The following is a 13,310-nucleotide window of genomic DNA, read 5'->3' on the forward strand; positions in this document are numbered from 1 at the left end:
TTAACTTGACTAACCTGCCAAGAGAACTGTTTAAAGAAGTGGTGGGTCACTGAAAACTATTGCTCTGTGTGCAGAGTTTAGAAAAAAAAAACGTGTGTTAATCTGTGTACATCACTGTCTCAGAGGGACTACAACAGAATGAGATACTGTTTTTAATATCATTGTAACAGCATCAAAGTTTGTTCTCTCAAAATGCCAAATAAACATGGAATTAAAAGAAAGTGGACATCCTTACAATACTATATGTTACAGTCTGGTATCAAATGTAGCTCACACTGCTGTGAATGAAAAAGGAAAGCTGTGACTTACAGCTGTCAATAAAATATAACCACTTAAAGCTGCAAAGATCAATCGAGAACATTTCTCCTCAATACAGCTGGAACCTTTGAAGAGGAATGGACAGGCCTTTTCCTGATGGACATAAAACTTCAGAAACTGCAAAACTGGCTTTCCAGTTTAAGCCAACAGAAACAATAAATGGCCACAGGATCAAGAGGAACACCTGAAACGTGTGCCGCTACTTCAGCTGATAAACATCCACACAGTTGATGAACGCTGGATTTTGCTTTCTGAACTTCACGGCCTCAGTCTACGCCATTTTGGCCGTTCGGGCGACTCATAAGTGTCCGGTCTGAATCAGAGTGTGCTTGGAAGTGAACCTCTCCACGCTGTCCCCCTCCAGGAACTTCATGGCTCTCCAGTGGATCTTGCCGCAGTTCTCTGGCTGTCCGAGGGGCCCCAGCTCCTCCTGGATGTACTTCAGCCACAGATCTTGGAAATAGATCGAAAAAACATTTGATGATGAGGACGTTTACATAATATCATGCTCAACAGGGATTCTAAAGTTTCCCATATCCCAATTTATAGCTTTCTATCTCAATTTCAAAATAGATCTCCGCTATATTTAGTAAGATAACTACTAACGTTGTTTAGCATAGACATTTTCTGTTGTGGCCGTTTTGTTAGATAGAAACATGATACTTTAATATCCTTGAAGGCATTTCAACTCTGCTCACCGTCATCCGAGGTGCCGAACTCCTGCAGGGCTCTCTCATAGTAGTCTCTCAGATTGTTCATCTTCGGGGTCTCCTGGAAGAACAAACATCCTTGTTATCACAGCTCAGGATTGTCTCGGCTTATCGCTAATACAAATAACATCAGAGTCCACCGTCTGTCCCCACAATTACTTCTGTTTTTGGCAGAGTTAAAGTCTGAAACAGCTGTAACAATGTGCCAATCAAACTCCAGTTCAGAGTTAAAATCATTGTCAATATTATTTTTCCTTCATTTAAAACCTGAACATTAAAGTGCGGTTTACAAAAGAGCATTACGTACTTGTTCCTTCTCGATCTCAATCATTCTGGTGAAAAAGGCCTTGGACAAGGGACGGTTCTCCTGTAAGCTGGAAAAGAAGAAAAGAAAAGCTTTTAAATGACAGCTACGTCACTAGAAACACTTTTCAGGAGCTTATTTTGCATTTAAGCTCCATTGTTTTGGCACTGATTAATTTTGCTTTTGTGTCATTTACTTTTAAATTGATTAGTTTTTACCTTGTGAAGGTCCTCCTAGCTTTCTTGTAGCCTCCGGTGGAGAACGACCAATCAAGGTAGCTTTCTTTCATCTCCATGGCAACAGCCGCTACTGCAGACATCAGACCTCTCTGGGAACAAACATGAGAACAAGCCGTCTGCAAGGGCAAAACACTGTGCAGACGCAAAAGGAGCTATTCATCTTTTCCGTTTCATCCTTAAATGTTGGCCTGCGAGTTTTATCAAGAGCTTTGGCTCACTTCAGCTCATCCGTATACTTTTTAATCACTGACCAAAAAAAGTTACATGACTCCTGCATACTTCTATCAACCTACGACACATAGGCATATCATAATGTGATAAATGTTTACAAGCTGCAGCTCATCACTGTAAATGCACAAGAGATTTGGGATTGCAGTGACGGTGCATTGTGCAGTCGTTTCAAACTGATTCAGGTGGACTACCTTGAAGATGGCTTCTGTCTCTTCAGGACTCTGGTTGGCAACGCTCCACTGGACCTGCAGCTGCCAGAGTGGTAGACTCTCCTGTTAGGACAGGACAGAGAGGGTTTAGCTATCAGTTGGCTTCTAATCTGTATGTTGCTCTGTGGAAGGTCCATTTGCTTCCTGTAGCACTGAGTTAGTGTTTTCAGTGTCGTACTTGCTCGATAGGAACGAGTGGCCATCGCCTGCCCGGTTGATATCAGTACTGAAAGTGCAGGATGTTGTGATTATTGTTTATGAGACGAGGGAATGTAAACTGAAGAGCAGAGAAATGCTCTGGTGTTGTAGTGGATGAGGATGAAAGGTAGACGGGCTGCACCAGGAAAACAACAGCCACACACACTGCTTTGCTATTGGTTGAGGCTGTAACTCTATATTCATTCCAGTTGAACTCCAGGCGATGTTTTGCCTAGTTAATGATACAGTTATCCAAATCTATAAAGCTTTTATTTAAAAAAAGCCACATCCTCAACTTCCTATCAAGATAGTTACTTTGTATGGCTTTTATTTTGAAAAACAGCCCTTTCAAGGGTTTCTTGTGATTCTACAATTCTAAAAAGTCATTTAGCAGACGATTTTATCCAAAGCGATGTACAAATGAGAGTAATATAACTCAAGCAAGGACGAAGTCAAGAAACATAGCAAGAGTAAGTTCCGTGGGTTAAGTTCGAGTCCATTAGAACACAAGTGCTTTATAGGTCGCAAGAGCGGTCAGTGCGATACTTGTCGTAGTCATCAGTGTAGATCAAGAGTGAAGGTGTTCAGTAAAGAGTAGGCACACTTGTAAAGACACACTAACCTCTCAGGCTTTCATTCTATAGAATAGAATACTTATATAACTACTTATTGCAAAGATTAAAAATGTTTTATTTGTTTTTTCACTGTTTTGTTTTTAATGGAAGTGAACCAACGTTAATTTCCTGCATGTGTGACTTTGCCCATAAAGCAAACACCCAACCAGACCAAGCTTAAATCAGACCCATGCTTCATAATATATGCAGACATTTTAAAATTAAGTAGTGAGTCACTATCGTAGTGCATCATCTGAGTTACAAATCAACTTGCTCTGTTCTCAGCTAGTTTCCCCAACACCTCAATATGCCTTTAGAATCGTGCATAATAATAAGCTGGGCACATTTTCTTCATTAAATAAAGGATAAATGAAAAAAAAAATGTATCTCCACTTATACCAAGAAACGTTTTATTGCTCGACATACCCAGAGGGGTTTACACCATTTCCCAACACTTAAGGAGAGTGTTTATCTTGAGAGAAAAGACTTCTCTAATAAGCTGCGTGTAGTAATCCTCCTCACACAGCTACTTCTCAGGGCCACAGTCTTGTGAAAGTCCCACCACAACAATAACCAGCTATTCTGCTCATTACTGTAAAGGCCTGTGGCTGAGTCAAAGCATGTGTGATCACAGACAGCATTTTATATCACTGTGATACACTGTGCAACAATATGAAGGTTTGTCAGGACTTAACACAAAGTTTAGGAAAGACATGTGTGGCTTACTGTTTAGCATTTTAGTTTTAATAGAAGTTCAGAAAGCTATACTTGACAAAAATCCTCATATTTATCTTAATGAGGGGTTAAACAGTGACCCAGCACATTTACCTGTCAGATTAAATTAAGAAACCATGTAATTCTGACCTCAAATACTAAATAATTAAACAAACTGTTAGGCTCTGAGTTCTAATGTTGCATTTGTGACCGATGGTTGTGTAAGTGCCTGAAGGCTTGAATTAATTTTTTTTTATACATACAGAAGGAGGCGGAGGGACCCACTTTAGGGAACTTTAACATAATGAAATAGAGAGTAATTGGGCCAAAGAGATGCCCCACTTATACAGCACTTATAATGGCTAGTATGTGTGTTTGAGTGTGTTCTTGTACTTCCTACATAGTGAGGACCGGAACACTTAATTTACCAACCGAGTAAGGACATTTTGCATAATCAGGACATTTTAACCAGTCCGAACTTCTTCAAAGGCTTGTTTGAGGGTTAAGACTTGGTTTAAAGGTTACATAAAGGTCCAGGTTAGGCATCTAGTTGTAACAGTGTAGGGACTTTTTTGACTACACAATGTTTGACTTGTGCTTGTTATTATCTTATCTCTTTTCTTATCCTGCTGTATCTTATTTTATCCTATTTATATTTTTATTTATATTTCCCTGTTTTAATTGACTGTGATTACTGTTTTCAATTGTTTCTTGCTGTTTTTAATGTTTATGTAAAGCACTTTGAATTACCTTGTGTTGAATTGTGCTATACAAATAAACTTGCCTAGGGACTAGGAGATGTGTTCTGTCAATGAGGGTAGTTAGATAGTGGAGGATGTGTGTTTTCTGTCTACCTTTGGATTGATGTGCGTGAGAGCCTCCTGGAATAGCTTGCTCACGTCTCCGATTCCCAGCTGCATAAGGGTCCGCAGACTCAGGCTCCACACTGACACTGATTGGCTGTAGCGCTGTGTAGCTGCCATGGCAACGCGAGCCGCTCCCTCAGCATTTCCAGATGAGAGCAGGGTCTGCAACTTTATTTGAAAATCAAAGAGAAAGTTAAATCAAGACAATATTTTTTTCTGCCGTTTCAGTGTAGTCGGCAGAGATACGAGCCAAAACCAGCTTGTTTCTCTGCAGATAACTAAAAAAAGCTACTAAAAAGTTAAATCCTTGTCAGACGATAGCTGATGGATACACATGGACAGATTGCATGATGACTAGGGTTGTGAACAATAAACCGGTGCGACCGGATATTCAGTTTAACAAGTGAGAGGTACGGTTGCGTCGGTAGCAGTCTCCTCAATCAATACAAATCAGCCATTAATTCCTAGATTAATCGGTTGTAGAGTCATGGATCGGGTATTGTGAGACTTGGAATCGGTTGGCGACTTCACACACTCAGTTTGCGTCAGCGTCTTTAAAAAAATTGAAGAGCTGAAGCTGCTTGTGAAACGGTTCTCCGGTCTCTCACAAGTCTCTTATTTTGCATCCCCGCTTCCCTCACTGCGCCGTTCACTTGCGAAGCGTTTTAAGATACATGAGAAGTCCTTTATTTCCTCCAAGGCATCACACGAAGCGACGTCCGTTTCTAATGATGGCGGCAGCAGATCTCAGCTGGATCAGCTCTCAGTTGGCTTTAACAGCTGTAGACATGCACTGATAATAATAAAGTGTTTTCTCTGTTTAACAAACAGCTGCACATAAATAAAAGGAATGCCTTTATATTATATTACTTTTTTATTATTATTTGCGTCTGTATATAGACTATCCTGGTGATGAATTCATTATTTCATATCCCAAAACATGATTGTGTCCGCTGAACACCGGCCAATGTTTTATTAGGTTAGATGACAAACGGACAGACTCTCTACTGTTTGTTTTTTTTACTTTAATAGTATCTATAATAAATCTGAATGGGGGAAATAACAGATAATGAAAGGAAAAAATGCTTCCAGAACAATTTTTCTTTACAATATTATAAATGTAGAAATATGTTTGTGGTCTTTTTGTTATTTGGATCCACAATTAAACAGATTTTGATTTTCCATGGCGAATCAGAAAATAAATAAAATATAAAACTTGTGAGGGACACACTATAAAATATCTACAACAAATATTAACCTTAGAATCAAATTGAATCGTACCATTCTTGCACTGTATCGATTTGTACCGGTCTATAATAAAAGTATATCGTTTTTGTATCAAAACGTAACCTGTGTATCTAGTTGCAAAATGAATCATTTATCACAGAGAGATGTGCAACCCTAATTCATGTGCAGAATCTGTTTATAGAGATAATAACCCCTTTTCGGACTTCCATTTCAAGTCGCGATATTCACATCTCTGTTACAGTTCGCCTGCAATCTCAACACGCCAGAGGCTTAATGGGGGGACCAAGTGATCCTGCCTCTGTACTGCCTTCAAAAGGGTTAAATTGGTGAGACAGTTTGAGGCAGGATCAATGTGCAGCAGGGAAGCTGGCAAGATGGAAAATATGTGACATACGTTATTTATGAGTAATAAGAAAGGGAGTGAACGGCGTCATCAGAAACACGCCTCTCACACCTCCGACAGTAATCGAATGTTCAGTAAATTGCAGAATAACTGCTTGAGGTTGTAGAATCTCTGCAGTGGGAAACAGCACAAAAGGCAGTTCTTCTGTCATTATTGTTTTGAATGCAATCGCTGCTGCCGCAACTTATTGTACACTGCACTGCTGGCTCCTCCCGTTTTGTTCAGTAATGCCGGACTGCAATAAAAATGGACACTAATTTACGCCATTGCAGAGTCAGTATGAATGTCCTAGGGTGAAATGTCGGCAGAGCTCATTACGCCACTGTAGCAGGAGTTTTGGGGGGGTTAAGCGTTAACAGGGAGTTAAAGTTGAACGTTAAATAGGACTTGTAAATAACAGTCACATCAACTCACAAACAACTTGTTTACCCAACAGAGATTTTGCGACATGCGATTTTGGCAGCAGATGTTCTGTGTTATTTTATTACACAGACATAGACTTCTTTAATCCCTGAAATTAGATGGTAAACAATAGAGAGCAACAGATAATGTGAAGCTGGCATGCATTACAAGGTCCTTGACTAGATTTAGAACCAAAATAGCTGCATGGTATGAGCGCCTAACCACAAGGCGGACCAGCGGGACGCCCCCTTCTCACTCTATTTTTCTAATCAACTGTTTCTTGATCACTGGAGACGGTCGTCTGGTTTCACTCTGCTATGCATGGATTTCCAAGTATCAGCTTGAAATGTAAACATTGTTCTCTTGCCAATCACACCGTGTGTGTTTCGAGTCCAGTGCAGTGACATTGTCACTCCGTATGGATTCCATTTGGAAAAGGACAGAGAGCGACAAACACTGTCCTCCCACAGCTAAAAGTAATATAAAAAAGCTCAACTGACGCAGGAAACATGCTTTGTGTGAACGGGCATTTGTACACAGTCATTATTTAAACAAAGAGAGACTGAACCACGAAGGCTTAATGGCCCATATGATTCTATTTACACATTTAATGAAGCCATTATCTTACCCAGTTCTTATAATAATCCTCCTTCAGCAGTGAGGAGTTGTGGGCACGCCCCAGCACTCCCAGCAGCCTCTCCTGCCTCTGTGTGACACACACACACAAAGACACACACAGACACACACACGTCAGGATTTACCTTCTTAAACACCCACCTCCAAAAACATCGAAGCTACTGACATTTTTCTGTGTAAGCTCGCTTACCTTTTCCTTCAGTTCCTGGACGTTGGTCTTTCGCTTCAGCCTTTCCAAGCAGAAGGCAGCATAACAGGACCACATGGGCTCTAGAGCACACAGAGTGGTTTACACAGTGGTTTATTACATAAACGCATCAAATTGACAAGCAGGGCATTAATACATAGATTTTAAGCTCCTTAGGCTACCTGGATCAGATTTTGCAGCAAAACCAAACTCACTTCAAATTCAACAATGGAAACAACATTGACTAGTCAACTATTCTAAAAGTAAGATAATACTTAGTCCAAACAGTCCAAATTTAGCATAATTTAATCTATATGGTTAAATATTGTCTGGAAAGATATTGAAAGATATGAAATCACAATATTCAATAACCAAATCCTACATGCTATAATGCATGGCACTTTGCATCGTGCATTATGAACAGGCACATTACCAACTGTAATTAAAATTTTTGCTGTCAATGCTTTTCGTGATTTTTTTTAAATCGCTTATTAAATTCACAGGTCCCTCAGGTAAAACTTTGATTATTCCCTGTTAATCAAACTTCAATCTTAAATAGTAGTTTTGTCTGTTGAAAAATAATAAAATAATTAATAATAATTAACTTTGTTCGTGTGAAACCTTTCATAACAGAAATGCAACACAAAGTGCTTTCAATAAGGGAATTAAATGACATAGAATATACCTAGAAATCCATAATTAATCTAAAATAATAAGATTGAAATAAAACCCGCTTGATATTAATAGTAAAAATAAGATTTAAAAAATACATAGAATGCACAACATAAGATGTAAATACATCTACTTTCCAAAATAATAATAATGAAGTTAAAAATATAAAAATAAGTACCTAAAACACTGTTCTACCTCAGCGGTGGAGGTTTTAATTTTTAAGATGAAAACTTAAGTATTTTGTCCCTTACCCTGTCTCTTCCCTCGCTGTATATGTATTATATGTATGAGCACTAACCGGTGTTGAGGCTGCTGACGCCCTCCTCGTACACCTGGCAGCAGCGCTCCTCTCTGCGGTTGATGTCCGATGCGCGGCCTTTGGCTGTCTGCAGCTCCTCCCCTGCACCCGGAGCCTCCAGCTCCCTCTTAGCCATGAAGTCCCACGTCAGGCTGTCTTCTGTGTAGTTAGCCTGCAAGCTGCCATACAAAGGGAGGGGAGAAGGTACAAACATGCTTAGTGATGAAGTTCTGTTTGAGTTTAAGAATGAAAACAGTGGGCCGGTAATCTGGTGCTCTTACTCCTGCAGGATGAAGTCCTGGAGTTCTTTGGTGAAGTCAAAGATAGCTGCTATGTTCAGAAGAGAGATGACAAACTCCGCTTCTGTTGGGAAAGAAATCAGAGCTAAAAAGGTAAAGTGACCACATGTGGGAATTTCTGTTGTTTTAAGAATAGTTGGACATTTTGTGAAAAACGTGCATTTGCTTTGCCCAGGGTCATTTTAAAAGATTGATACCACTCTAATGTCTGTATCATGAAAACGGCAACTTAGCTTAGCATAAAGTTTGGAAGCGGAGGAAACAGCTAGTCTGGCTTTATTTAAAAGTTTAAAGGTATAATATGTAACTCTCCTGCATAAAAATTGTTCACTTGCATAACAAATGTTTCCAACAATGTTTACACCATGAAAAATCTGAAATTTTAATCAAGGTAAAGGTTTGTTTCATTTCGTCGCCTGTCAGTGGCGTCAAATCCCATAGACCTTAGTTGTTTTTAATGCTTTATTTTAAACTGATGAAGGATTTAAGTTGATTGAGGGAATGATGAAGTGACACAGTGGCAGAAAATATACTGTGTGTTTACCCAGTCTGCCTGCCAGCACCTTCTAAAGCTGTCTTTTTGTTTAATCTGCACAAAAAACACCAGTTTGTAGTTTTACAAGGGGTTATGTGTGACATCTTTGCCACAGGCGAAAACATCAGTTCAACAAAATCATTTGACAAAGTAGGCCAGCATTCTCTGATGCATCAGTTGACTTGAAGATAACCTTTAACAAAGCCCACCTTTGATTTTCCCTGTAGCATCTCTGTACACAACCTCAGCCAGTCTGCCGCTCAGGATCTCTGGAGAAAACTCATATTCACCCTGCAGGGAGTGAAGAGCAAAGTGTTCAGGGACTGTCTGTATATAGAGTAAGAGCTTCTGTGTATGTGTATATGTGTGTGTATGTGTTTTGACTTTTTTCCACTCTTTGTGTTCATGTTGTGACACACTCACCAGGTCCATCTCAGCTTTCTCCAGCTCTGCCTTCTGCTTCCTCAGTTTCTCACTGTGCAGCAGCTCCATGCGGAAGTACTGACAGAAGTTGTTGGAGACAATTAGAAATCGGAAGAGATACATTATGTTTAAGAAAAACAACATATTTGCTTTTTTTTTTTTTACCTCCTGGTAGACTTTCTTGCTGTTGGGGTGGAAGCGCAGAGCCCTCAGGAACAGGTGTCTGGCACTTTCAGAGGAGTTTCTGTCCTCCAGCTCACTCTTGGCTGCCATGATCCACAGGGCTGAAAGAGGGAACACAATTCACTCTTAATTACAGTAATCTGTGAGTTTGTTAGAACTGTTTGAAAAGCACAGTTTTCTGTACCTGGTTTGTCGGGGTGAATTGCGAGCATGGAGGAGAACACCTTGCTGATCTGGCCTTTGGTGGCCTGATGAGAGAAACCCAGAAGGAGATCATTATTAGCATGGGGAAATGCAGCGTTTGCTTTAAGTTGTACTTAAAAGAAAAGGTGAGATCAGTACATACCCATTTCTTACAGAAAGCAACGTGTGAGAGCCACAGCTGCACATCATCCTGTGGGGAGAGAAGTCATGTGACTGTTTACGCAGTTATGCTTAAAATAATTCGGTCAGTTAAAATTACCTCAAATTGTTTGAATTGCATTCCTTTTTTTTTTAAAAAAGGGGGAAATAATCTGCAAAATTAGACCATTCATCAAAACCAGAAACAAAACATTTTTTTTAATCAAATCATGTTTGATGAACATTGTCATCAGTACAAAAAATAATCTAATCTAAACTTAAAAATAGTCATTTCCTCAAAATGTGTCATTTAAAAAATTGTATTTTAAAAAAGAAGAAAATAATGAAAACATTTGCACTACTCTGATCCTTGAAAAAAAAACAAGTTATACACTCTTCGTACAACCCCAAAAGCAAAAACAAATGTCATGCATTTTATGGTGCAGAACTTATATGTTGCAGTGAAAAACAAAGCCATGGTGAGTAAAATGTGACTGTTTGGGGTTCAGAGGGTTAAAAGAAAAGGAAAGAACTGTACTCAACGACTTTCAAAGTTATGAATAGTTTGGTGGAAATCAAAGCAGAGAAGCATAACAATGCAGTTCATTTGGTCAAATATATAATCAATGCAATGATTTCACTGAAGAGTAAAACATTAATGCTTTGTAGTCAGTACCTTCCACTTTTTTGTTGCTCTTCTGAAGACACTGTTTATTCTGTGGATGACCGGGAACTCGATCTCCTCCCGTTTGAACTGATAATGTATGTGCTGCAAAAGCAAAGTCAGGCACGGTCAAATGATGCAGCTTCATTATTATTAAGTACATTGTTCAACACTCCATTTAATTTCATTACAAGAATATGAAAAAAAAACGTCTACTATCAAATTAAACCTATCCGAAGTGAATATTTACATGACATAAAGCCGACGCAGCTTACCGCTCTTCTCTTCTTGATCAGTTCTAAAACGTTGATTTCGTACTGTAATTAAACACAATGTTTATGTTAGTGTTTCAAACATACCACTTGCAGCTTTTCTTCTTCATTAAAAAAGATGATGATTTAAAGCACATTACCTGAATGTATGCGATGAAGTCGTCTTTGTTTGTGACCAGCCTGTTGAGCTTGTACTCCAGGGCTGTTGCCCTCTTGATTATGGATCTGAAACGGAGAAAAATAAACAGAGATGAAAATGTGAGAATCAAAACTTGAATTTGCCTACTGTACCTGAATTACTGACTCTGACTGTAAATTATATTTAGAAGTTTTCTGTAGGTTGTGGCCAAGCAAGACAACATAATTCCTCCAACTTATTTTTATTGATTGATACATTTACATTTAGTCATTTAGCAGACGTTTTAATCCAAAGCGATTTACAGGAGGAGTAAAAACAAACAATCACGGTATAGTGCAATAATAATTAGTGCATCAATAAGTGTTAGTGACAATTCTTTGAGGAGTAGAATTAACATGCCATGCGGTCAGCTGATACAATATTTAATAGTTTTCAGTAGGTTGTGAAGGTGCACTGACGTTACAATATATACGATATGGTCTATTTAAATGTATATGTACAATAATATGTGCAATTTTATTTATTATTTTTAATTTAATTATGTTTAAAGTTCAAGCAAATCCAGAAAGACACGTTTTTTGTGGTGGTGTTTTTTTAAGTTAAATAAATACATGATTTTTTCCGACGTCAGTGATAAATCCACTTCATAATTGAGCAGCCAGCAAGTTTATTTTCAGGGTTAAATTTGTCTTTAAATCCACTAACATATCCTTTGCAATAATGAAGACAACGAGAGAACTATAATAAGATAACAAATTATATGTTCCTGTCAGGTTTCTTCCCCTCTCCAGTTTACTGTCAGTTACGCACAAAACAAAACAAAACATCTCCCAGGTGGCTGGCGATCAAATTTCTTCTTCTTTTTTTACTGAATGGAGCCATTTGGACACCTTCTGTAAGTGAGATGTGGTCTTACTTGACTTCTTTCCTGGTGAACAGTCCCACTCTCTCCAGCTGCTCCAGCTCAGGGATCCGCTCCTCGATCCGCTGCTGAACGTTCTCCGCCATTGTGTCGACGCGACCGTTACGGGTTCAGACTCGACTGTAAATGTATTAATGTCAACTTTATACAGAAATAACTAAAGACTGGAAGCAGTGAGGCCGATTCTCTGCCTCACATGTGTGAAAGTTGTGATTCGCCGCATTTCCGGTTCCGTTTGCTAATAGCTCCGGCAGGAAACACGATCCGCACTTCTGTTGAAGGACTTAAGAGCAAGAAGGCTCTGAAAACTGACTTTGTTTTGGACAAATCAAGTTTATTGATTGATGAATCATACATCATGTTTTTTTGTTTTGTTTTTTGTCTCTGTTTCTCACCCTGTGTTTATTTTGGATATTGTTTTGGAATTAATGTTTGACTGATTTTGTGTGTGTGTTTTTCTTTCTGTACCCCCCTGGCAAATACTGTATATATTGTAAATTGTTATTGTGAATAAAAAAAGAAGGAAATACGATCGATTTTGGGGGCAGACAGACTAATTTTTTTCTTCTTACTGCCTCTCTTTAAGCACCGGTAATGTTTTTTTTTCTTTCTTTCTTTCTTTCTTTCTTTCTTTCTTTCTTTCTTTCTTATTGAACAATTGAAAATATAAACTCTCAACAAGGATAATAATAGTAATATTACAAATGAAAATTGTGTACAATACAAGTGCAAAAAAAGGATTAGGGAATTCAAGAAACAAAAAGACACCTATTATCAGGCATTTAGTACAAACGGAACAGCAAAATAGTAAAATAAAAATAAGTTATAATTCAGAACATCAGGAGACGGGCAAAGTCCAGACTTAATTTAATGACATATTTGCTTTTTACCTTTTTAAGGGATAAGAAAAATAATTAAAATCATTAATAAAACCAGAGAAGGAAGATTAGAATATCTCCACTTTGCACAATGAATATGATATTTACCCAAAAGTATTATTATGTTTATGGGGTCTGAAACAGATACGTCTAAATGATCCATATATATATATATATAAAAAAGATCGAATTTAAATGGCCGGGCAGACAGTCTAATGAATAGCTTTGTTTACTGGTTTTAAATGGCATAGAATAACAGATATATTAGTCAGATTGAAACTAAATACACTATTGTTGAAACTTTTTTGTTTGGGTTTTGTATCATTTTCCACAACTTCTTTTATTAAATAATCATGAAAGGATACCAAAAAATACAAGGAATAACCTGTTAGTAACAAGACCAA

At 38.3% G+C, this 13,310-nt stretch overlaps 1 protein-coding gene across 1 annotated transcript; it reads right to left on the reverse strand.

Annotated features, from left to right (window-relative positions):
• Positions 1-12,289, reverse strand: utp6 (UTP6 small subunit processome component). Its single transcript, XM_059339549.1, has 19 exons — positions 12,023-12,289; positions 11,108-11,192; positions 10,971-11,012; positions 10,708-10,800; positions 10,036-10,083; positions 9,874-9,937; positions 9,672-9,790; positions 9,507-9,584; positions 9,293-9,374; positions 8,531-8,612; positions 8,250-8,428; positions 7,283-7,362; positions 7,085-7,162; positions 4,392-4,571; positions 1,994-2,074; positions 1,551-1,660; positions 1,336-1,402; positions 1,017-1,089; positions 1-771 (listed from the first exon to the last, which is right to left on the reverse strand). Exons 1-19 carry the CDS (start codon positions 12,112-12,114, stop codon positions 617-619), a joined length of 1,788 nt encoding a protein of 595 aa, XP_059195532.1. The 5' UTR covers positions 12,115-12,289; the 3' UTR covers positions 1-616.
• Positions 12,290-13,310: the final 1,021 nt, after the last annotated feature.

The sequence above is a fragment of the Centropristis striata genome, chromosome 1, assembly GCF_030273125.1.
Source record: "Centropristis striata isolate RG_2023a ecotype Rhode Island chromosome 1, C.striata_1.0, whole genome shotgun sequence".
In the NCBI taxonomy this organism is placed as follows: domain Eukaryota; kingdom Metazoa; phylum Chordata; class Actinopteri; order Perciformes; family Serranidae; genus Centropristis; species Centropristis striata.

What these genes read in the sequence shown, in the direction of transcription:
- utp6 (XM_059339549.1), bottom strand. Translation starts at nt 12,114, where the DNA reads ATGGCGGAGAACGTTCAGCAGCGGATCGAGGAGCGGATCCCTGAGCTG. An exon ending in GAGCAACAAAAAAGTGGAAG is followed by an intron (nt 10,084 to 10,707) that starts GTACTGACTACA and finishes CTCTCCCCACAG; the next exon opens with GATGATGTGCAGCTGTGGCT. An exon ending in AGGATTATTATAAGAACTGG is followed by an intron (nt 4,572 to 7,084) that starts GTAAGATAATGG and finishes TTTCAAATAAAG; the next exon opens with TTGCAGACCCTGCTCTCATC.